Raw genomic sequence first — 24,896 nt, 5'->3', positions numbered from 1 at the left:
AGACGATATATATCTTCTTTTGGCGCCGATTGTCTCCACGACTGTAAAAAAAGAAACTGACCAGTTAAAGAAAAATTGTCTACTGAAAGAGACGCTTTGACCGCGTAGGGAAAATCTTGCGGGGGAGTGACCAAATTTTACTCTTCTGGGCCCGTGCTTCGTAATTCGAGTGCGAATTAATGTGCATAAGGGGTTGAGTTTAGATAATCCAAATATGAACTCCATTTTTGCAGTTCTTAAATGTTGGGGCAGCTCCCCTCTCCCAAAACAGTTCACGACCTCGGCTAGAGTTGGCAAAAGCTTCGACCTTAGTCTTCTGAAACGCGTTTTTATTTTATTTGAACGTAACTAGCGCCAATCACGTCAAGCTTCTGTTACACTAGGTTCCAGGAATATGAAATTCTTTGTTCCACTGTAAATATGTATAATATATATGTATATATTTTATATAAGTTCATACTCCCTTTAAAGGGATCTACGACATCAGTTGACAAAAATGGGAGGAGCAACAAACGGGGGTTCGTTAACTAGAAACAACAACGGGAATGAAAATATTTAGTACTTTTTAACTCTTTTGAGCTGACACTTTTCGCGACAGGAAGTTGGAATGGGAAGGTCAGTTTCTTGAAGGTTTTAAATTTCAACATGTGTTGATTAATAGCTTTGACTCATAAGGATAAACTTTAATTAATAGATTTTTGTAATATATTCGACATTAAATTAGATCATTTAATTTAAAACCAGTACAGCTTTCATCAAGAAAAAGTAAAACAAACAAATAAAACACTTGCTTCCAACATTTGAAAACGAAAAGAGACTGTTCCGCCATTTATTGGTTACAAAATTTACTAATATGCATACAATCCCAATTAATAAAGGCTTTCATTTAATGCGCCTGACAACAAAAATAAATTAGTCTGCCGATTTGTTTCTATGACATCACTACTATTTGACACCATTCCCCTTTTTTATGCCAGTCAAAAAATAACAATTCGCTAGCTAATTATCTTTATTTAAAAAAAATATCCTTAGGTTATTAACATATCCCTAATCAGTACACCGACAGATTCTGAAGAAAAGACTTCGCTTATGTCAAAATCGCAAGAAGTTCCAGTATACCGAGACTCGGATACGGAAATTGATTCGCCCGAGCCACCAAAAGATAAAGCATTGGAAATTTTCTTATTTTTTTACCTGGTAGTTTGATGCTATTCAGTTCGTTAAAAATGAAAGTTCTTGGAGATTTAATTCCCGAAAATAAACAAAAGAGGGAGTCAACTAATTCTACGAGTGCAGACCATCTGTATAATAACTCTATGTTTCTGACGACGCATATGTCGTATGGTACTGAAGTAAAGGTAAACACACACATTCAGCTAGAATCCTGGGATTTCCCAATCTTCCAAAGAAACGATTGAGCATCTATTCAATGTTAGAGTTAGGAAACCCAACTGCTCTGGCGAAGAGTGCTTTGTGCATGCAAAATTGATGTAATTTTACGAATTTTATGATAAAAAGGCAATTTTATAGTTTTGATTATTTATATGGTAAACCCAATTTTTTTTGGCTGGCAATGAAAATTGATATGTACTGCCACATTCATTGGATGACACCTAAAATCCAGTTGTCGGGCAAAATAAATTTTTGGCAGGTAGGTTTATATTTCCCCATTAGCAAAGGCGATAGCACTCATTATCGAGAATAAAAACTAAACGACCAAAAAAAACTTATTCATCCCGTTATTTAATTGGTTCCCTAAAGCTTACGTCTTTCGACGCAATTGAAGCTCACGCGAGTGATGTTTTTTCTCCCCTCTCGCTAGTGCCCTGGAAAGAATCGACTACGATGCGGGTCATCTCGACAATGTCATTATCTCCAAGTTGAAATAAATTCTTGGACGAAATTTACTGTAATATGTGGGCGTTAACTTAAATATTTTTATATCAACAACAAGCAGTTTTATCTCGTGTCAAATAACGTCCGCAGACGTTTGCTGTTTGAAGCAACGAATCAACGCCCACGAAGTGCACGCGCTGTGTGGCTTGGAACCCCGGACGTAAAAATAACACGGAAAACGAAATTAAATCGTTATAATAAACATATTTACGAAAAAGTACAGCGTTTTCACAATAGAAAATGAATTGGAAATTGTTGAACTTTTTCGTCGTAAAATACCTTACGTTTACCGTCAGCCAATAAGCAGTCATCATTGTAGTGAACCCACAGTCAAATGTTTTTTAAACGCCATTTTTTTATAAAAAAATATTTTCTGATTTGAAGTCAGACTTTAAGATGACGCTACTGTAAAATTTCAATTGGCAGAAAACATTAACGTGTTGCAATACATTTTTTCACCTTCCTCTCCCCCTCGTAACAAAGAGTAACTATTGGAAAAACCAACATACTAAATTTCGTCACAAAAACTCAAACCCCCTAAATTATAAAATAACCACAACTTTAAAATTATTAAATTTAATTAAAATTTAAAATAGTATATTTTACCTTCTGAATAGTAATTAAACTATTATAATTGAGGAAACTAACAATTGACTTGTGAAGATGAAATAATAATAAAACTATCATATGTGCCGTTTCATATGCAAAGGGTGTTTCGTAATTTCTGTGCGGGTCCCTTATAACCCCTTCTGTAGGAGGCGAACTTATAAACGCTCTATGCAGAGGACCGGTCATTTGTCTTCAGTACACTTTTATAAAATGGGTTTCGTATTCTTGTTACATACAGTCTGAGATAAAATTTCCGCGTAGAAACATGCGTGGTTTTTAAATAATTGGCTTTGAAGGTGCATCGTAAATGATTATTTAGCGAATATATAAATTCATTTTTTTTTTCAGTTATCACGAATGTTCTTATTAATATTTAAAAATTATTTAATTGAAATAGGAAATATTTTACGAATTGCTATGAATAATTATATTAAAAAGGACTTAAAAGACGAGGGTAATACCATCGTAAGATGACCAATAATATTTAATACTATTAGATCGTTGCCTAAAATGCTTTGAGTCGTTTGAGGCTAGACGATATAGCACACAGCGTTGCCAGACGTACGATAATTATGTCCTTAATGAAAAAGGATAAAAAGGCTAAACCCTAAACAAACTTGAAGATATTACAAAACTTACAAATAGCTCGTACCAATAGGTCTTCGAGCAAACAAAAAGACGTGAATCTCGGACCAAATAGATCTTCTACTGAAATACTAAATAAAATGAAATAGTTCGAAATTCCAACGATAGACTGGTTTGGTCCTATTTTGGACTCATCAGAATCGTGTGGGAAATTTGGCTCGCGACTATTACACCGAAAAGAGAAACTAAGCCTAAGCATTAAAAATGTAAAACGCGTTGCGTAGCAACGGAAAGCCGAAATGGGGGATAGTGGTATTATTTCACTCGGAGATCTATCTATATTTGCTCCGAGATTCGCGTCTTATCGTTTACTCGAAGACCTATTGCTACGAGCTATTTGTAAGTTTTGAAATTTCATCAAGTTGGTTTAGGGTTTAGGTTTTTTTAACGTTTTTCAATATGAACTATTCTACCAATTTCCATTTTAATCACTCATTGCATTGCAGTCCATAGGTGGTTGTTCTTAACTTAACATTTCGTATATAACTATCACATTATATGAATATTTCAACAGCCTATTTTAGAGTAAACTATTTAAGTTAATTTGGCATTATTTTTTAATTTTATAATTTCGAGTCACTGGCGTACTCAGCGTAATCTTTAGTACTTCGAGTAATTTTAAAGCTAAATTATCATTAATATCTTTGTACTTTGGTGTATTCTACACGTAATCTTGTGGTCCTCCCTGATGACTGTATTTCTTAGTTATCAGCCCCTTGGGCAACGCTAATTCATGTACCGTACAAAGCAATGTAATAGATTTCAATATATATATATATTTAGAAATCTATTACATTGCTTTGTACTGTACATGAATTAGCGTTGCCCAAGGGGCTGATAACTAAGAAATACATATATATATATATATATATATGTAGTTAAATAATGAAATTCTAATTAGTAGCATACGTAACATAACTTAGTAAAATTGTCGGTTACTCACGGTGGCACAACGTAGGAGATCCGATAGCAATGACACACATGGAAAGAAAAACCCTGGTTGCCAGGAAGGTGGCGTAGCTTCTGGAAAGTGCCATTGTGGCGTTCACGCAAATAAGCATTGCCGTTGCTATTAATATCACCTTTCTTCGCCCAAACCTGTTGTCGATAAATTGAAATTTTAAAACTTCGCTTGGCGCTTACCGAGGTGTTCGAGATTTGCGAATCTAAAATTAATTTTGGAAACCAGAACGTGATTTCAAGGGTATGGTTTTTTGATTTTTGTAACTGACTTAAGCGCTAATTTTTAGGCAGAAACAAATCTGCGTATACTCGGGGAACTCAAAATATTCTTGCCATACTCTCTGATTAAGCAAAAGGTGTATAAGCCAAATATAAAGGATCAGAAACATTAATAAGATTTTAAGTGCGAATTGTATCTTAAATGATTTAGGAATGGAAAATATTTGGGTGAGATAATAAACAAGTAAGGGATGTTTACCTAGCTTTAAATTGCGTAGACCGTTTACCCTATGCATTCCCACTTCCGTTTTTTATTATGGACTTCACCTCTCTACGTTTCTTCCCCCATCTCTCGAAAAGTGATTGAATCAGGGACTATTTAGTTACTTAATATGGTACTGCTTTGCCCCTTGCACCTAGGAGCAACAAACACAAGGAGAACGCAGCTAGCCTTTAAACACGCTAACGAAGAGTTGTGTACGAATTTCATTGGACGCTGAACGTTTTACTGGCGGGGGGAAGACAATTTCCGAATTTTCCCCTTCCGACGGCAGCAGGCGCTAAAGCGTCTAGCCAATGAAAAATGTACACAAGAAAATCCACGACTTTTGACGGGTTGCGTTCTCCTTGTGTGGGGTGTTGTGTTTGTTTCTCCTAGCTTGCACCAAGTGTAACGATCTTTTATAGTCGTACCATTTTTAATTTCATAAAAATATATATTATAATATTGTAAGTTTAAAAATAAAAATATTCCAAGTGAAAATATAAAATATAGGCTTATCACAGATATACGGAAAGAGAGATGGGCTAGGTCGTAGGGGGGTCCCCTGGGTTTCTACCTCGAGCGTCCAACGATTTCCCGTGCATTGTAGTAATTCTGTGGAATGCTTGAGAAATAAGTTTTCCTTAAGTAGATTTTGACCGTGGAAGATTTCCAAGGGTTTTTCATGTATATACGATATAAAGTGTGTTTTTGTAAAAATGTATCGGACTCACCTGCAAAGGTTACAAAAGTGGTGAAATGTGTTTTAAGATTTTCCATAAACGTCATTCGACCTGGTCACGTGACCTTAACCCGAGATTTCTTAAACGCGCTCGGATAAAGAAACGAAAAAGAGAACTGTCGTGAACTCCAACGAAACCACTCGTCTCGCAACTGTACTCGCCACCCGAAAAGGGTTAGTCGTGATGCGTCGTATTAAGACTTTAAACACGCGGACTTATTAAAAGAACCGTTAAAAAAGTGAAATGTGTGCCGTCGAAGTCATACCTAACAGTGGACTCTTCATTGGATTGATCACCAAGTCATCAGACGGGAGCCACCGAAACTATAACGATGAGTAGAACCTAATTGTGGCGGTAAACCGCATTCTTAATAAGCGCACTATTTTAATGAGTGATATCACTCTGTAAGGAGGTTACCTAGTTAACATATTGTTAAACAATTACATCTCTATAAGGAGCTCTGTATTTAGTAAGAATTCCATAAGGAATTATTAACTGTAATCCTCTAGTTTTAATTAGTGACGCGAATAAGGGTTAACCCGTAATTTTAAATTAATAATTATTGGCCATATAATTAAAGGAATATTCCTGGGGGTTAGTGTATAAGTTAGCTAGTTTGAAAAGTATTAATTGGTTAGGGTTATAGGATTTGTTTATTTTGTATTTGCTATTTCATTAATGATATTCATTTTTTATAATTAAAACTTGTTTAATTATTCACTTGGAAATCTTGCCCTTTTAATTTAATTACTTAGTTAATATAATTTAATTTTTACCTCTCCGAGGGGACAAAGTCCCCTAGGAGGGGTTATACAACGACCGTGTCTGTCTGTGGGTGGGTCTGTGGGTGGGTCTGTGGGTGGGTCTGTGGGTGGGTCTGTGGGTGTGTCTGTCTGTCAGGACTGCGAACGCGTTCGCATTTTCGGTGCAAAGTGTAATCACTGCGTACGCAGTTTCTCGGTGTGACGGTGAGCGTTAACGGATGCATTTGCGGTTTGGTTTGGATGGTGTTTTTTCGCTCACCGTCGTGACGGTTTGGTGTATTACGGTTTTTGTAATGTTTATGCGTAGGTTGTGAGTGTTGAATTTGTTGTGTTTGTGTTCTGATGGATGTGCATGTTGAGTCTGTTGTGTTTATATGGGCGTTTTCTCTCCAACTTCTTCTTAATGACTTTGGGACGGACCGAGTGCTGAGTGTAATGCTACCTCTCAACGTCCAATGGCAGGGTTTCCACCAGTTGTACACGGTATTCGTCTTAGTATCAATTTGCGATCGCATCGGGCGGGATTTGAACCCGAGACCTCCTGATTGACAGGCGGACGTTCTACCACAGAACCACCGACACTTGTTACGCCTTATTGAAAATTAGACCTTCAGCTTTATCGGAAGCGTATTTAATAGAGTACGAAATTTTGGTTTAATTGAAATAGAATTGAAATTGAAATTATTGCATCGAAGAAATTCTACTTTAGCGTTTCTCTATTGATTAAAAATAAATGCGCCACCCAGGTTTCGAACCCAGACCATTCGGCTTGGCAGTCGAGCGCTCTACCACAGAACCACCGATAGCTCCTTAGATTCACTGAAATTAAGACAGGCATCGTAAGCATAATAGGTAATAAAGTCTTTTTTTATTAATGAATTTATGAAGGCCTAATCTGGTATTTTTTAAAGGTTAAATCTTGTTTTAGCGCAGTCAGCCGAGATTAGAGGGTTAAAGGGTAGACCCTGTGGGTGGTCCACTTTTTTAACGACCTATATATAGTTCTGTTAATTCAAAGGAGATAATTTAACGTTAATTGCTTTAAGAGCTGGCGGTTCGTCAAGTGGCTCTCTGTGCTTTGTTGATGGTAAGGTTTTTGCTTCTTGTAAATACATTTGGTGTGGATATTTGGATATCTACGATTTCTAACGCAGTCAATGATTTCTTGGGTGTGCGAGTCATTATATGATATTGGAAATTGGACGGCATTGGTCTTTTTCATGTGGTATGCGTCACAACGTCAACAGGAAGTGAACGAGTCGTCCACTACCAGATATCTACGGTATCTTCATCAAGGGCGAGTGTTGAAATAAAATGAGCGTTAAAGATGCGGCAAGTATTTCGTAAGAGAGTAATTCCAAAAAGCCTCTGTAGATATTTCTTTCATTAAAATTTGCTTCGTATTATATTTAACTGATAAACTTGTTCTGTAAAAGGGTTTAATTCAATTGTGCATTGTTATAGTACGTCTAACTTACTGTTGTAACTACTTAACTTATGATATTCTGAATAAATTAAAATTGGTCGTTTCGTCTCAATTATTTTAATTATAATTAAAATTTTATACCGGGCGGCATAGAAATGGGTTAATATTTTTAACAAATAACTCTAAATTGCGGAGATATATCTTTAAGGGTTATCTCGATAAATTAATACCACTAGGGACAATTCTTCCGAGGAGAGGTATATTTTGGCTTGCCAACTTGTTATAATATGCCAACAATACCTAGTAAGTTGGTCGCTCGAGATAATTCTCGCTAGAGCAACCAAAAGATTGTTGCACAAGTCACGCTTCCCTGTAACACCTTGATTTATTTAAGACCAGAAAATCCCTAATGAAGGGGCAACCAGCCCTTGGTTGCGTGTCGCAGTCTCTTTACTCGGCGTGTCGAATACAAAGACTGTGTTGAAGTGCACACATAGCATGGGTGCGTATTCTCGTTTCTTCGATTGTACAAGAAAAGTTAAAAATTTTCTTTCAATATATTTACGCAAACTTAAAGAAAAGCAAAGTCTGATTCAAGGAGCCGATCATTTCGGTTCCCAATAGTGTCGTGTAGTGCCGCCTTTTATCTCAAAAGTATTCTATTAATTATTTTGTTTCCGAGTAACTGAATATGAAGTTAAGAAAGAATAGTAAATAGTCAGTGAATACCTGTCCGTCAATATCCCAACTGGAACGTAGGATACGAAGCCACTTATACTATAGACGAGATATCCCAACGAAATCAGCCATTTCTGGGAACACACCAAGTTCCACTGCAAAAAGAAAAACTTTAAAAACGAACCTTTGCCGTATTATTGATGCAAGCACATACATTGAATGAAGAAATTTCTAACGCAAAATGTATTGCGAGTAAAGGGACGTTCAATTGATACGTAACGCAGTAATGGGTTAAAATAATTTGAAAAAGTGTTGCTCTGAACAAATTTGACAATGCAAATCCTAGATTCATCTCCAAAAATATTTATCTATCAAAAATCAAACTGCAGGGCAACTCAATTAAAACTGCGTAAATCATTTTTCGTGTTGAGCAGAGTGCGTATGTTTCGTAAGTTGGGGTTTGGTAGTTGTTCACAAAGCATTTAATTCAGCTATATTGGAAGTGGTAAGAAAAAGCTGTACTAAATGTTACAGGGGCAGGGGTAGAGGTCGCTAAAATATTACGTCATATTTCCCCATTGTATATTAGAACCTTAATATTGAAATAATTTAACTTCCAGTTGCAATTTGGTACTTGTGTGTCTCTTTAATAATAGTATGATTAGATTTCTATAGGTAAAACAATAACTTATTTAGCGTGCCTCTGTGTTATAATTTCCCAGAAAAAAATTCAATAAGACCTTGTATCAGACGGAACATACAATCAGTGGACTTCAAAAAGGAAAATTCTTATTAACCCAGCGCTATTGAAAAGGTTACCATGACAACGAAATTTCGTTAGAAATGCGCGAACAAATCTGCGCGTTTACAATATGTAAAGTTGATAACGCGATTTTCGTCACGGATTTTTCAGTGACCTAATTTAAGGCATATCTCGTGAACAAGGGTTCATTAAAAATGCTTTTATGGCATACTTAAGAGATATTATTTTATATATGACCCCACAGCTTAATTACCGCCTTAAATTTGTTTATAATTTCCAAAGGTAAACATAATTTCAAACTTAGTAGTTTTGGTCTTCCAAAGAAAAAAATCGTTTCCGATGGCTGAGGGCTCCTTTACCACCTAACCAGGAAACCAGGTTTCAGTTGCCATTCTGTTTGGTCTTAATTCTTGAACTAATAATCCTTTTTACAAGTAATTGTTTGGTCTTAATTCTTGAACTAATAACCCTTTTTACAAGTAATTGTTTGGTCTTAATTCTTGAACTAATAACCCTTTTTACAAGTAATTGTTTGGTCTTAATTCTTGAACTAATAACCCTTTTTACAAGTAATTGTTTGGTCTTAATTCTTGAACTAATAACCCTTTTTACAAGTAATTGTTTGGTCTTAATTCTTGAACTAATAACCCTTTTTACAAGTAATTATTTGGTTTTAATTCTTGAACTAATAACCCTTTTTACAAGTAATTATTTGGTCTTAATTCTTGAACTAATAACCCTTTTTACAAGTAATTATTTGGTCTTAATTCTTGAACTAATAACCCTTTTTACAAGTAATTGTTTGGTCTTAATTCTTGAACTAATAACCCTTTTTACAAGTAATTGTTTGGTCTTAATTCTTGAACTAATAACCCTTTTTACAAGTAATTGTTTGGTCTTAATTCTTGAACTAATAACCCTTTTTACAAGAAATTGTTTGGTCTTAATTCTTGAACTAATAACCCTTTTTACAAGTAATTGTTTGGTCTTAATTCTTGAACTAATAACCCTTTTTACTAGTAATTGTTTGGTCTTAATTCTTGAACTAATAACGCTTTTTACAAGTAATTATTTGGTCTTAATTCTTGAACTAATAACCCTTTTTACAAGTAATTGTTTGGCCTTACTTCATAAACTATTAACTCTTTGAGCAATTAATAGTTTTGTCTTAATTGATTATCTAGGACCCAATTAACCAAGTATTTTTTTGTCGTCGCTTTTTTGGAGGGGTTAGTCTGTCTGCGCAAACTATTAAAAGTATATTATATATATAAAATTTATAAGTTTTGATCTCCCATTATTTTATTTATGTTAACAGAGATAGTTTGTAGATTACCGGGTAACCTATTAATGTATTTTCATATATTAATGGATTTGTTTTATCGATCTTCCGGTGATCGACACTGTTTAAAATGAACGTCAAATGATCGCAAATACATTTAACTATTAAACCTGTTATTTTTAGCTAAAGGGTGAAGTAGAACTAATGAAAATGATTTTTTAAGATATTAGACAGTTTAACGTGTAAAGGCACATTTCAAAATATCATGCAAATCTGCTAAAAACTAAGAAAAAACCTAAAAATTATAACCCAATTTCAAACTAACTTTTTATCTCGTAAAAAGTATCGCTGCGTACATAAGAGGTCACAAAAAGATTCTTTTAGTAAAGTCCAAAAAACTTTTCCCTTTATCAGCCTAGCTAGTAGCTATACTTATATCCTCCTCAAAACAGGACTTTAACATCTATTCTATCAAATGCAACTACTGCGGAATGAACCTTCGAACAATTAGTTTTCGTTAATTCGATCGCAACTGTTTTTTTCTTTCAAATGTACATTAACAATATATCTGAATTTAACCGAAGAATAGATCGTTCTACAAAATCGGCCCAAAACCGGCCAAACATTTCATACAGGCTATAGAGCTAGTTCAGCAGGACCAACAAATTTTGTTATTCTTTGGTTTAAGAGAATTCGGTTTATGTCCTGTCTTTATAGGATTATTATAGAAACGTACCTTTTGGGAGTTGTATGTGGGACCCGTGGTGTTGAAGTATGTTTCGGGTTAAGAATATTTTCACGATCTAAGTTTCTTTTTAAATCCGTGGATTAATTTGGGACTAGTAATTTGCTTATTTGCCATCATACATGTATTACAAAAATCATTTAAAATAAGAAAAACGGCGCGGAAAGCCGGAAATTAGTGAAGCCTAGGCTAGCAACTACGCTACTCCTAAAAATCGACTGCTCTCAATTTCTTACGGGTTTGCCAGATAAATATTTTTCTCTCACACGAAAAACCGGCCAAACCTTCACCCCCTCGGGACTCAAAAGGGGTAAAGCACACCACACCGATTTTATAGAACGCTCTAATGCGAGCTGCTAAAAATTATTAACTGACGACTATTGTATTAAATAATTTGATTTATTTCGTTTGTGTAATAAGATTATCACAACGACTAAATAGGCGAAATAATCAACTAGGCTAATACCCTAGGCACCGCCTTAGGCCTAGTTCATTAAGCGACTTTTAAGGCCATTAATTCAGGTGGCTGGGTAAATTGCCCTTCACGCCACGCGAGCCCACAGCTCCCTACACAAACTATTACCGTTAACCTCAATAAGTTTTTTTATGGAAGGGGAAACTGAAGAACTCGGGGGAAAACTGTTAAACCAGTGGGTAGACAATTTGCAAACTCAACGCAGAAGGAGTTGTTCCGAGTTTTTACCGAGTGCTACAAGCTGGGATCGAACTCGGCTCCTCTGGCTGCAATGCAAAAGTGCTAACCACTCCGCCACCCCCACTAATGCCAAGCGTTACACTCGATCCTTAAGTCTATTAAATTGAACATTGTAGTTTTGCTCAAACACCATTTGTTCGTCGTGTTTCTTGCTTTATCGAAGTGAAAACACAGCAATTTGCAGTCTGTTTGTTGAGTTACTAAATTTCTACTCTAAATGAAGTTTTCCCGATATACGCTGTCGTCTGCATTACTTCTAGTTAAGTTTATTAGAGTAAATGTAAGTTGAATAGAAGCATAAGTTACTTTTGATATAAAAGAAATACCAGAACAGGCGCAAATATATATATATATACTTATTTATTTAGTTATGCCAATCAATCTATCCGATTCTTCGAAAAAACGACTTTACTGGAGAGTGCAGTGCCCTATTGTAGATTATTATTAATATTCAACTTATACTTTAGTGGTCTTTAACCTAAATTATATATCTCCTGTAAAATATATTGTTAAATATTACAATAGTTTAAAGTCTACCTGCACCCAACAATTAAAATTTAATATTTTATTAGATTATGTATAGTTGTCAACACTGTCAAAATTTCTTATTAAAATATTAATTATTTTATAAGTTATTCCAAATAGAAAATGTGAATTTTAGCAGACAAACTTCCGCTTTCAATTGACCCGAAAACACGAAATCTTGAATGAAACAAAATATATTTTACTCAAACCGCCAAATTGCCTAGATCATGATTACGTATGACAACGTTTGGCTACACCCTAGAAATTTAAAAGCCAAATTTGCAGGACCAGTTATGTCGCGTGTGTACGATGAAAACATACTAAACATTAAGAAATAGAGGGCTCTGATTACCGTTTCATGGTTTTAAATACCAGTGGATGAAACTATATTTACCCCATCTGTATGAAAGAAAAATTTCTACCAGGGAATAATTATTTCACGGTTAGCGCTGCTGTAGTCTAAATGAGTACATTAGCAGCACGAATTAAATCTTATTTACATTCGAGCTCTTCAAATTAACTAGCATCTGTGACCTCAATGATGCTATAAATTAAGTCACGCGCACTTTTATAAACGGAATTAATTTCTATAGAAGGTGCTATAAGGAGATGCACCGAGAAAATAGGAGACAGTGCAGGTAGACTTTAAAGGTTTTGATTAACGTTTTGAAGGACTACGAGTCATTGGTTGGGAGGGCTATTTGGTAAATTTTAGGAAAGCAAATTTGGTATTTACGGGGGCTGTAGCCCCCCTTAATAAGGCCTAGCGACACCGCTGCTTAATTTATGAACTATGACCCCTTTGAACAAGTAACAGTTTCGTCTTACCTCTTGCACTATGGAAGTGGTCATGTTATCCTGGTATTTCCATTTTTGGCACGGAACGAACGTTCCATTAAGAAGGTTGTCGTCGTCAGCCGCTGTTCCCAGTGAAGAAAACGCGGAGCATTTACGCGAGTCTTGCAGACTGGAACTGATAGTTCCATTAACGGCGATTTTCAATGAGTCGAAATAATCATCGTCGCATTCGTGTTTGGGAACTATCGTGATGAACATGTAGTTGTATAACGCGAAAGACATCATTATTCCCTGATATAACGCTACTAAAAGTATCCTCAACTGATATCTACCAAAATTACCAATCAAATCGCTTACGTCCATTCTTTTTGCTGTCTAGGTTTTGTCTCAGGCTAGCTAGTAAAATAACATTCCCCCAAAACCGCTTTCTGGCAAAGCGAAGAGAGTAAAAACAAGGTCATTTATTCCGTTAAAGTGTACCGTTGCATTTCGCCACAGCTTTGAAAACACGCTATTCGCGGTTTCAATTCATTTAAGGTAGAAGTACGTACCTTCGAGTGAAATATATCACTAAATATTTATCGTATTGATAACTATAATTGCAAATAATCAGATACGTTCGTTAATGGAGGACAAAAATCACCTATTAGCTCAAAATTGAGATTAAGTATGCTAGCCGTTACGGGGGACGCCTAGCATCGATTAATTTCGAGGCATTTAAGAACTAAAGGCAGTCGTCATGCGTGTTAACATAAGTCAAAAACTATTGAATGACGTATAATTGACGTCATACCGAAACGGAGGAGCGCCTTGTGCGAACAAAATACGTACACTCAAAATTACATTCTCTAGGTCTAAGCCTTGGCACGGCTCTGACGACGAGGCAAGGGACGAGCAGTAGTCACCAGCTTTGGAAATAACGGGGGTCAGGTGGTCAAAGACCAGTTATATAATTGCTCAGACCAGTTTATTTATTCAAAATTTGGGGGGTCACTGGTCACCGTGTCCAGTTTATTAATTCGAAATAATAACAAAAAAAAACAGAAGGTGACCAGTTTAATAATTCCAAATAATAGGAGATGACCTATTAATTCAAGGTTTATATCAATTTTTATTTCCCTATTCACTGGATTTCTATGTACAGCGACTCCGCTTACTACCGCCGCGGCCGCACGTTGAGGTTTTATGTCGAGTCCCTTCGCGCGCATCCCTCGAACTGTCTAACCCACCTCTGACCTCAAACCCTCAATCCTCTAGGCTCGCTTTCCCCTGAGTACGGTAGGCTACCTGGCTACCCTGTAACGGACCGGGGACTCTGGAATTACGGGCCCTAGAGAAAGAGAGATAATACGGTAAACTACGAGGGTCTTCTAGGTTATGGAAGTAGTCTAAGGTGAGATAGTACTATATTGTACTATTCTTGTGGTACTCGTAAAATAAAGTTAACAATTTTGAATACGTATAAAGTGAAGGCTACCAAACATAATCTATTTTCTAAACATGTAGTATAGGTTTTTTAGACTTATAAATAACATTAGAACATTTTATATAAGACTAGTTTATTAAACATAAGCTAGGGGGTCACTGGTCATAAGGACCAGTTTAATAATTCATATACTAGTGGGTCACTGGTCATAATGACCAGTAAAAAAAAAACCTTATTTCCAAGGCTGGTAGTCACCAACAATTAATTTGTGGCTGTCTTTAAAATTCTAACGATTAGAAAATACGGAATGGATACACTTATGTGAAATATAATTATAAACTCAAGTCGTTAAACATAAATTCGCATGTAATGAAATTTACCGGCTCTACGAGTTCCCCATCGTAGTTGCGTTAAATTAATAATGAGATTAAGGCCACGCCGACAATGCTCAATTGGGACGTGGAGTCTGTTCACAATAAAGTTACTTCTACACTCCAACATGTTTCCCCTGCGCGTTTTGAAATAAACTGAAAGCGGAATTTTACTGCGCACTTTTTTACGTTTCCGGTTTGACGTCACGCTGCTCATCGAAGTCCTCGGCTTCAGAGGTCAGTTTTTCCGTACGAGTGACCATTTAGTGACGTATAATAACCAATGTTTTTGATTATTCTGAACAAGGCCTAGCTGTACTTTAACATAAAGCGCTAGTTTTGTAACTATAAAATTTTATGATTTTTCAGTTAATACCGTTTAATGGCAGGAAAATTCATGATTAGCGATTTCATTAATTAGTTACAGTTTACATTAGATTTATCTCTTTTGTTGTCCCACAATGTATATCTGAGAAACCAAACTTTGCAACAATATGAACAAAAACGTCATATGCTAGTCGCTCGTCGATTAACTGGTTCTATCCGAGGACCCTTACTGAACGCAGCTCTAGAGAGCTGCAAAGAAACAGTATTTTAGCATTTACCACGGTAACCTTAATAATGACATGGGAACGGACATTTAACAGGATAAGTTATTTTAAGTTTAATAATCGATGAAGAGCGTAATTTTGAATGGTCAGGAATGCATTTCCATCTTGATAATTTAAAAAGGGAAATGGGAGAAGTCGGAAATGGTAACGAATGCATTTCCATCTTGATAATTTAAAAAGGGAAATGGGAGAAGTCGGAAATGATAACGAATACATTTCCATCTTGATAATTTAAAAAGAGAAATGGGAGAAGTCGGAAATGGTAACGAATACATTTCCATCTTGATAATTTAAAAAGGGAAATGGGAGAAGTCGGAAATGGTAACGAATACATTTCCATCTTGATAATTTAAAAAGGGAAATGGGAGAAGTCGGAAATGATAACGAATACATTTCCATCTTGATAATTTAAAAAGAGAAATGGGAGAAGTCGGAAATGGTAACGAATACATTTCCATCTTGATAATTTAAAAAGGGAAATGGGAGAAGTCGGAAATGGTAACGAATACATTTCCATCTTGATAATTTAAAAAGGGAAATGGGAGAAGTCGGAAATGGTAACGAATACATTTCCATCTTGATAATTGAAAAAGAGAAATGGGAGAAGTCGGAAATGGTAACGAATACATTTCCATCTTGATAATTTTAATGGGGAATGGGAAAGGTTAGGAATGGTTGGGGATGCATTTCCATCTTAAAAATTTTAATGGGGAATGGGAATGGTCGGGAATGCATTTCCATCTTGATAATTTAAAAAGGGAAATGGGAGAAGTCGGAAATGGTAACGAATACATTTCCATCTTGATAATTTAAAAAGGGAAATGGGAGAAGTCGGAAATGATAACGAATATATTTCCATCTTGATAATTTAAAAAGAGAAATGGGAGAAGTCGGAAATGGTAACGAATACATTTCCATCTTGATAATTTAAAAAGAGAAATGGGAGAAGTCGGAAATGGTAACGAATACATTTCCATCTTGATAATTTTAATGGGGAATGGGAAAGGTTGGGAATGGTTGGGGATGCATTTCCATCTTAAAAATTTTAATGGGGAATGGGAATGGTCGGGAATGCATTTCCATCTTGATAATTTAAAAAGGGAAATGGGAGAAGTCGGAAATGGTAACGAATACATTTCCATCTTGATAATTTAAAAAGGGAAATGGGAGAAGTCGGAAATGATAACGAATACATTTCCATCTTGATAATTTAAAAAGAGAAATGGGAGAAGTCGGAAATGGTAACGAATACATTTCCATCTTGATAATTTAAAAAGAGAAATGGGAGAAGTCGGAAATGGTAACGAATACATTTCTATCTTGATAATTTCAAAAGGGAAATGGGAGAAGTCGGAAATGGTAACGAATACATTTCCATCTTGATAATTTAAAAAGGGAAATGGGAGAAGTCGGAAATGGTAACGAATACATTTCCATCTTGATAATTTAAAAAGAGAAATGGGAGAAGTCGGAAATGGTAACGAATACATTTCCATCTTGATAATTTCAAAAGGGAAATGGGAGAAGTCGGAAATGGTAACGAATACATTTCCATCTTGATAATTTAAAAAGGGAAATGGGAGAAGTCGGAAATGATAACGAATACATTTCCATCTTGATAATTTAAAAAGAGAAATGGGAGAAGTCGGAAATGGTAACGAATACATTTCCATCTTGATAATTTAAAAAGGGAAATGGGAGAAGTCGGAAATGGTAACGAATATATTTCCATCTTGATAATTTAAAAAGAGAAATGGGAGAAGTCGGAAATGGTAACGAATACATTTCCATCTTGATAATTTAAAAAGGGAAATGGGAAAAGTCGGAAATGGTAACGAATACATTTCCATCTTGATAATTTTAAAAGGAAAATGGGATAAGTCGGAAATGATAACGAATACATTTCCATCTTAAAAATTTTAATGGGGAATGGGAATGGTCGGGAATGCATTTCCATCTTGATAATTTTAATCGGGAATGGGAAAGGTCTAGAATGGACCGGAATGCATTTCCATCTTGATAATTTTAATGGGGAATGGGAATGGTTGGGATTAATCCGGAATACATTTCATCTTGATACTTTTAATGGGGAATGGGAATGGTCGGGAATAATCCGGAATGCATTTCCATCTTGATAATTTTAATGGGGAATGGGAAAGGTTGGGAATGGTCAGGAATGCATTTCCATCTTGTTAATTTTAATGGGAAATAGGAAAGGTCGGCAATGGTCAGGAATGTATTTCCATCTTGATAATAGGAAAGGTCGGGAATGGTCCGGAATGCATTTCCATCTTGATAATTTTAATGGGGAATGGGTAAGGTCGGGAATGCAATACCATCTTGATAATTTTAATCGGGAATGGGAATGGTAGGAAATGCGCTGCAGGGAAAAATGGTTGGAATGCAAATATAAGAATAGAAATGGGATGGAAATGTATATTGTTTCAACGAGAAAGGGCAGGACTCTTTTTTAAACTCTCGGAAAAGCACCGACTAGTTCAATGGTAGCCACAGCACCAGTTATACGTCACTGAATTTGACAACCGTCATGGTATTTAATTTATTATTGTATTATTTCCTTGAATGTAAATGGGCATACAAAACCAGGTTTTGGTTTAGAAGGACTTCCACATGTAGTAGAAGCTTACATTTCGAGGAGCAAATATGACGCAAAATCGCGCAGCTGTGTAAAAGGAAAAACAGTATGGCATACCGTCGTTTGAAAGCAAAATCCACATATCTTTATATACAAATCTTAAAACGATACGAAAATTTTGGCTTTTAGGCGTTGGAATAATCTACGTTTCAGTGTTAATAGAAAAATAAGTCATTCGGATAAAAAAGAGATTAAACCAATAGACGTTGTACATGTACGTTATTGACGTACTAGCTGAAAAGCCCGGCCTCCGGCCGGACTATCAGCTAGGTGAGTATGTTGGTGTCATTACGTTCAGGCTTGCAGCTAAGTGAACATATTTGTGTGAATTATGCAACTAATGACATGCAAGCTTTAAATCTGCAAAAAGACTAAAGGTGCGAAGGGCGTAGAAAGTTCTAGAAAGAACATACATATTCCCGTGTTTCTGAATACACGTCTTTGGCCGGGCCGGCCCGTTCAGCCAGTTGTTTTGTATGTAATGTAATTTTTGAACTATAAACTTTAAAATATTTTTTTAATAATATGGGAATAAAAGTATTTTTTAATCGCAATGTACGTAATGTTTTTTTTTTTTTTACAAATTTTACAAAACCTTTTTATACACGACATTTTTTTTTAAATTATTTCTCGCCGATTTAAAAGTGGGCCCTGATAGTCCGTTTTCAATATTTTTACTTTAAGTGTAATGGCCGATGTAACTCTAGACAAGTTGGCAAGAGTTTTTAATTTACGTGCAAGAGGGCTCGGGTTCGAATCCCGGCCGTTAAAACAATTATACTACACCCAATGACAAAAAGAGGTTGCTTTTGGAAAAACCTTTTCCCTGATTCTAAGAAACTGCTTACGCAGTGATTACCCTTTGCCCCGAAAATGCGAACGCGTTCGCAGGCCTGACAGACAGACCCACAGACAGACACGGTGGTTGTATAACCCCTCCTCGCAAGTCTAACCGGAAACTGCCGACGTCTCAAAATAAATGGCAAATTTGAGTCTGATGGAGCCAGTTCGATTCTTGGAATGAGGACGATTTCACCTTTCGAAAGACCGGTCAAAACTTCGGCAAGAATTACGTTTATTTTTAATTTCGTAACGATTAGTCTGGTACCGTTGCACAAACCTCTTTTAGTATTCAAGTTTCGTAAGAGCATTATTAGGCAACCAACTTTCAGTGCTAACGCGTGCATAGACATTTCAGACGGTGTTAAAGTGTTTAAAAATTCCGTTGGGAAATTTAGCCATTCTTGCTCATCATCCGTTTGAACAGAGTCAATGGAATAAAATATTTTCTTTTCTCCTTAGAGTTTATTCAAAATCTTATCGTTTAAATGGAATGTGTGCTCATTTTTGGGACATGGAATAGCTTTATCGGCGAATGATTTTGCATCGGTTATAGTAAACGAAGCACCGAAAATTTCTTCAACCAAAGAGTCAGTTGTAACAATTGCTCTTGGTATTTCCAAAACGTCTTCACCTAGACCGTGCGAGTTGGAAATTTGTCCATTTCCTATTAGCACAAGCCAATCCGCGAATTCTTTTTCTGACCCCGTGCGTATGTTTTCTGTTAGACGAAGCTGTTTGAAAACTGGCCACAAAGTTGAAAATTTTATTGTCGATTGTATAACCGCAACTTTGTGGCCACGCGGAACAACCGGCAAAGTCTGTCGAAAATCTCCACCTAGAAGCGTGACTTTACCTCCGAAAGGAAGACTTTTGCCCGTTAGTTCTCGTAGCAGGCGATCGACTGCCATAAGGGCGTGACTTGGGGTCATGCTGGCTTCATCCCAGATGATCAGTACGCCGCCTTTGATTTTTCGGCCATCCATAGTGTTACTCCGAATGTTGGAAACCGAGTTTTCAAACAGAGGAACGGGGAGTTTAAATTGCGAATGAAAAGTGCGTCCCCCTTTGAGTAGCGTAGCTGCAATACCCGTAGGCGCGACAGGGAGAACCACTTTACCCTTTCCTCTTAACACACTGAGAAGCGCGTTGTATAAAAATGTCTTTCCAGTGCCACCTGGTCCGTCAATAAAGAAGCATCTTTCAGATTCACTGCCGTCGTCCACTGCCCGCATAATTAAATTGAAAACGTTCTTTTGGTCCAAATTTAATTGCGACTCCATAAGCTTTTCTTAAACTGCTTCAAACGTGGCACAGTATTCTTCATTAGGTATTGAAGATTTAGGCGTCGTTGGTTCTTTTAAGCCGAAAGATGAACACAGTTTCCCATGAACCGCCGGGGTTTTGCTAATCTCGTATAAAGCCAGATTTTCCGTGTCAGCTTCTTTTCGAAATACGAAATCTTCGCAAAGTGACTCCTTGTTACTTTCCCAAAAGCAACGGAACGTTTATAGCTTCTCCAAATATGCATATAAAGGCGAAAGGTTGCCGTAGCTGCTTAGGCATTTTTGATAATGCCGCTTCTTTGAGCTCAGCATCCCATTCAGCTAACAAATGCCTTTGCGAAGCTGCCTCTTTAAACGTCGGGTAAAGCACTCCATCTAAGGTTTTTAAGTCTTCGAAACTCGTCGCACCCCGGACGTGTAAAAGGAGAAGCCTAAGGTGGTATCTTTCTTGGTCGGCAAGGCTGACGGTGTACATTCTGCTGATGACATTCCAGCAGAGTCTGAGTTTCCACTCGGACTTTTGCTTGTTGAAAACGTATTTGTCCGGAATGTCAGTATAAAGAAACTGACGCGCGTGCGGGTCTCGCTCATTAAGTTTAAACCAAGCTGTTAGAGATGTCTGTTTAATGTGTGCTCTGTCTAAAGCTTGTTTTTCTCTACCTTCCTGGAAATAGACAGGTTGCATCTGTGGCATGTGTATCGCTTAGCGCACTATTGGGTGAGATTGCAGCTGCATTCTGAAACCGTACAATCTCCACATTCCTTCTGGGGCGCTAATGTACCGCGAATCCAAGAAAGATTTAACTTCGTCGTGGTCAAGAGTTTTCCCCGCGGAATTGTCACCGATCCTGATGTTTGCGCAGTCGTAACCTTTATAGATGTATTTGTAAAGGTACTTTACGCTTTTGACGGAAGCGCAAATCTCCACGTTTATGTGGCAGTTGTATTTTTTTCAGAAAATATGGGTTATATGGAACCACCCAATTATTGTCAACCACTTTTGTGCCTACTGCGTAAGGTACTCGTCCGAGATCAGCAAGAGGCCTTCTTTGGTAGCGAGGATATCCATCGACCTTTGCTCTGGGTTGTTTTTCGAAATCTTTTGGAAAACCTTTGGTACATTTTCCATCTACCATGCATGGTGAATTGAGATTTAATTTACCACAGGGACCATGAATCATTTGTTTCAGTACTATTTCATGTAGAATTGGATGGTCATCTGGATTTGGGATTTCTGCCCAAACTGATTTGTCGATGTCTTCCGGCGTCCTCGGTTTGTCTTCGCTTTGAAGAATCAACAATATGTGGGTTTGAAATTCAATGACGTGCACTTTACCTTGTACTCGGCCTAAAACAGAATCTTCCGTTAAATCTTTTAGTTTTTGATTGAAAACTCTGGCGATAAGATCGGGCCTATTTTCGGGAGTACAGCCGCCTAAATTTGTTTGCACCTCCGGCCATTTCGGATTGGTGGTCACCGTAATAAATAAGTCAGGCGACCCAAATTTGCGGACAATCGCCATAGCATCTTGGTAGGATTGCGCCATATTACGTGGACTTCCCTGATACGTGGATGGCAATATAACGGCCTTTCCCACTTTCAAACCTTGCCGTGTTGCCGTGGAATTTAAATGGTCCATCAAACCGCTATACTGTTCTACCCGTAATTTTCGCTGGTTGTTTCTTATAAAATTCAGTCGGTTAGCTTCTGTCTTTACGACAAACTGCTGTGTTAATTTCCCCGCCAAGAGGAATTGATTGAATTCATCTCTAATAGACAGTAGATGAGGATTGTAATCCATTTGAGAGATTTTGTAATGTGATCCTATAGCGGTTAAATTGGCACTCCAGCCATCGGAGCCAAAAGGGAACAAAATCGGATATCACATTTCGGGTGAAGTATGGATACCTGTTGTGTCAAATTACTGGCTTTGTGGAAACTCTGATGTCCCTTTCGAAAGGTGGCTCTCCGTCCACGTTGCGGAAGACAACAGCGATCTCGTTGGCCCTTGGAGCGTTGTATCTTCTTTGGTCGTCTTTGGCGTCTTTGCGTAAAGAAAGCGTTAAAGCTGGGATTCCATTTCCTTTCAGATCTAATTATCTCTCCAGTTCGGAGAGAATTTTGTACGATTGAGCTAACACATTTTTCTCGGTCATAAACTTTGATGATAAATCCATAGTTGCACGTTCGCATTGCTGATTCTGCGGGGAAGACATTCGCGCGTTAACCGCCTCCGTGGTATCTAAAAAGTACAACTGAACGTAGCGAGGCGCATTCCCGTGTTCGGGCACGACGCTGGTAGAAGTTACGTGATACGTTTGTCGGTGTACCTTGAAGCAATACGGACCACGGCCAGAGACTTGTGATAGCCCGGCACCCATTGACGAAAATGCCAAAGCACTATTGAATTGTCTGATGTTTTTTGAAAGTTTTTACAATCCGGCTCGATTCCCGTCATAAGACGTACCAAAAAATCGGGATAGCCATGAAATGGGTTTATCACAACTTTTCCTTTTTGGCAACAACATGTAAATTTTCCATCCGAAGGACGCTCAGTGGTAAAATGTTTAGCGTTGCAAAACTGCGAACCTCTTTGAATTCTCCAACATTAAACTCTGCTATTATGTTTTACTCTGCGATTTCGGGTACTATTTTCGATATACTGTTGCCACCGCGATTCGTTTAATGTTTCCCGATGTTCGGTATATTGTTCCCGCCGTGATTCAGTTAAAATTTCCTGATGTCCGATATATTGTTCCCGCCGCGCTTCGTTCAAACTCTCACTATTTGCAGCATAAAGTCCCCGGCTGTAATCGCTAACGTCGAAGCGTTGTTGTATAGTTTGATTAGCCTTTTTAGCCGCGTATCTATTCCTCGCTGCTGCGTTTCTCTTAAGCCGTTTTTCATCCGGAGTTAAGGCGGGTTGTGATCTCTCAGCCATAACGTCTTCAACCGATAATTTCTAATGAATTAATTACATATTATTTGCCGTTTTTAAACCGATAATTTTTAATAATTTAGCTACCTATTCCTTGCCGCTTGATTCAGAAGAAAGCTCATAAGAAACACAGCTGACCCTTAACAGCTCTCCTCTTTAAAGTAAACTCTAGAGATAAGTTGAGTCGCCACCAGAGAGACCTTTGAGCCCCGTTTGCCCTCTGGCCCGCGGTGTCTATTTTCGAACCACCTCAGCAACGAAGCTAAAGGCAGGCCCACCTTCGCCTTCCTCACTGACTAACGCGGGCCGCTCTGTCTATAGTCGAACCACCTCAGTAACGAAGCTAAAGGCAGTCTCGGTTTCCCTCTGTTCCGTGGGTCGCTTTTTCCTCGCCGGCTCGCCTTCGCCTTCCTTCCTTACTGACTAACCAAAAGCTCAAAATAGATAGTCGAACCACCTCAGTAACGAAGCTAAAGGCAGTCTCGGTTTCCCTCTGTTCCGTGGGTCGCTTTTTCCTCGCCGGCCCGCCTTCGCCTTCCTTCCTTACTGACTAACCAAAAGCTCAAAATATATAGTCGAACCACCTCAGTAACGAAGCTAAAGGCAGTCTCGATTTCCCTCTGTTCCGTGGGTCGCTTTTTCCTCGCCGGCCCGCCTTCGCCTTCCTTCCTTACTGACTAACCAAAAGCTCAAAATATATAGTCGAACCACCTCAGTAACGAAGCTAAAGGCAGTCTCGATTTCCCTCTGTTCCGTGGGTCGCTTTTTCCTCGCCGGCTCGCCTTCGCCTTCCTTCCTTACTGACTAACCAAAAGCTCAAAATAGATAGTCGAACCACCTCAGTAACGAAGCTAAAGGCAGTCTCGATTTCCCTCTGTTCCGCGGGTCGCTTTTTCCTCGCCGGCCCGCCTTCGCCTTCCTTCCTTACTGACTAACCAAAAGCTCAAAATATATAGTCGAACCACCTCAGTAACGAAGCTAAAGGCAGTCTCGATTTCCCTCTGTTCCGCGGGTCGCTTTTTCCTCGCCGGCCCGCCTTCGCCTTCCTTCCTTACTGACTAACCAAAAGCTCAAAATATATAGTCGAACCACCTCAGTAACGAAGCTAAAGGCAGTCTCGATTTCCCTCTGTTCCGTGGGTCGCTTTTTCCTCGCCGGCTCGCCTTCGCCTTCCTTCCTTACTGACTAACCAAAAGCTCAAAATAGATAGTCGAACCACCTCAGTAACGAAGCTAAAGGCAGTCTCGATTTCCCTCTGTTCCGCGGGTCGCTTTTTCCTCGCCGGCCCGCCTTCGCCTTCCTTCCTTACTGACTAACCAAAAGCTCAAAATATATAGTCGAACCACCTCAGTAACGAAGCTAAAGGCAGTCTCGATTTCCCTCTGTTCCGTGGGTCGCTTTTTCCTCGCCGGCTCGCCTTCGCCTTCCTTCCTTACTGACTAACCAAAAGCTCAAAATAGATAGTCGAACCACCTCAGTAACGAAGCTAAAGGCAGTCTCGGTTTCCCTCTGTTCCGTGGGTCGCTTTTTCCTCGCCGGCCCGCCTTCGCCTTCCTTCCTTACTGACTAACCAAAAGCTCAAAATATATAGTCGAACCACCTCAGTAACGAAGCTAAAGGCAGTCTCGATTTCCCTCTGTTCCGTGGGTCGCTTTTTCCTCGCCGGCCCGCCTTCGCCTTCCTTCCTTACTGACTAACCAAAAGCTCAAAATATATAGTCGAACCACCTCAGTA

The 24,896-nt window shown here is 38.0% G+C and overlaps 2 protein-coding genes across 2 annotated transcripts; both read right to left on the bottom strand.

The window, feature by feature from the left end:
- Positions 1 to 20,419: 20,419 nt before the first annotated feature.
- On the bottom strand, positions 20,420 to 20,917 carry LOC149957334 (uncharacterized). Its single transcript, XM_090166976.1, has one exon. It carries the CDS (start codon positions 20,915 to 20,917, stop codon positions 20,420 to 20,422), a length of 498 nt encoding a protein of 165 aa, XP_090023102.1.
- A 178-nt stretch (positions 20,918 to 21,095) lies between these two features.
- LOC149957333 (uncharacterized) lies at positions 21,096 to 22,025 on the bottom strand. The gene has a single exon (XM_090166975.1). The coding sequence runs from the start codon at positions 22,023 to 22,025 to the stop codon at positions 21,096 to 21,098; it is 930 nt and encodes a 309-aa protein (XP_090023101.1).
- Between the last annotated feature and the right edge of the window lie 2,871 nt (positions 22,026 to 24,896).

Source organism: Leiobunum rupestre, chromosome 2, assembly GCF_980474605.1.
Source record: "Leiobunum rupestre chromosome 2, qqLeiRupe1.1.hap1, whole genome shotgun sequence".
Lineage (NCBI taxonomy): Eukaryota > Metazoa > Arthropoda > Arachnida > Opiliones > Sclerosomatidae > Leiobunum > Leiobunum rupestre.
This window is presented reverse-complemented; position numbering and strand designations above follow the sequence as displayed.

Coding starts and splice junctions, on each gene's coding strand:
- LOC149957334 (XM_090166976.1), bottom strand. CDS start 20,917: ATGCCACAGATGCAACCTGTCTATTTCCAGGAAGGTAGAGAAAAACAA.
- LOC149957333 (XM_090166975.1), bottom strand. CDS start 22,025: ATGGATTACAATCCTCATCTACTGTCTATTAGAGATGAATTCAATCAA.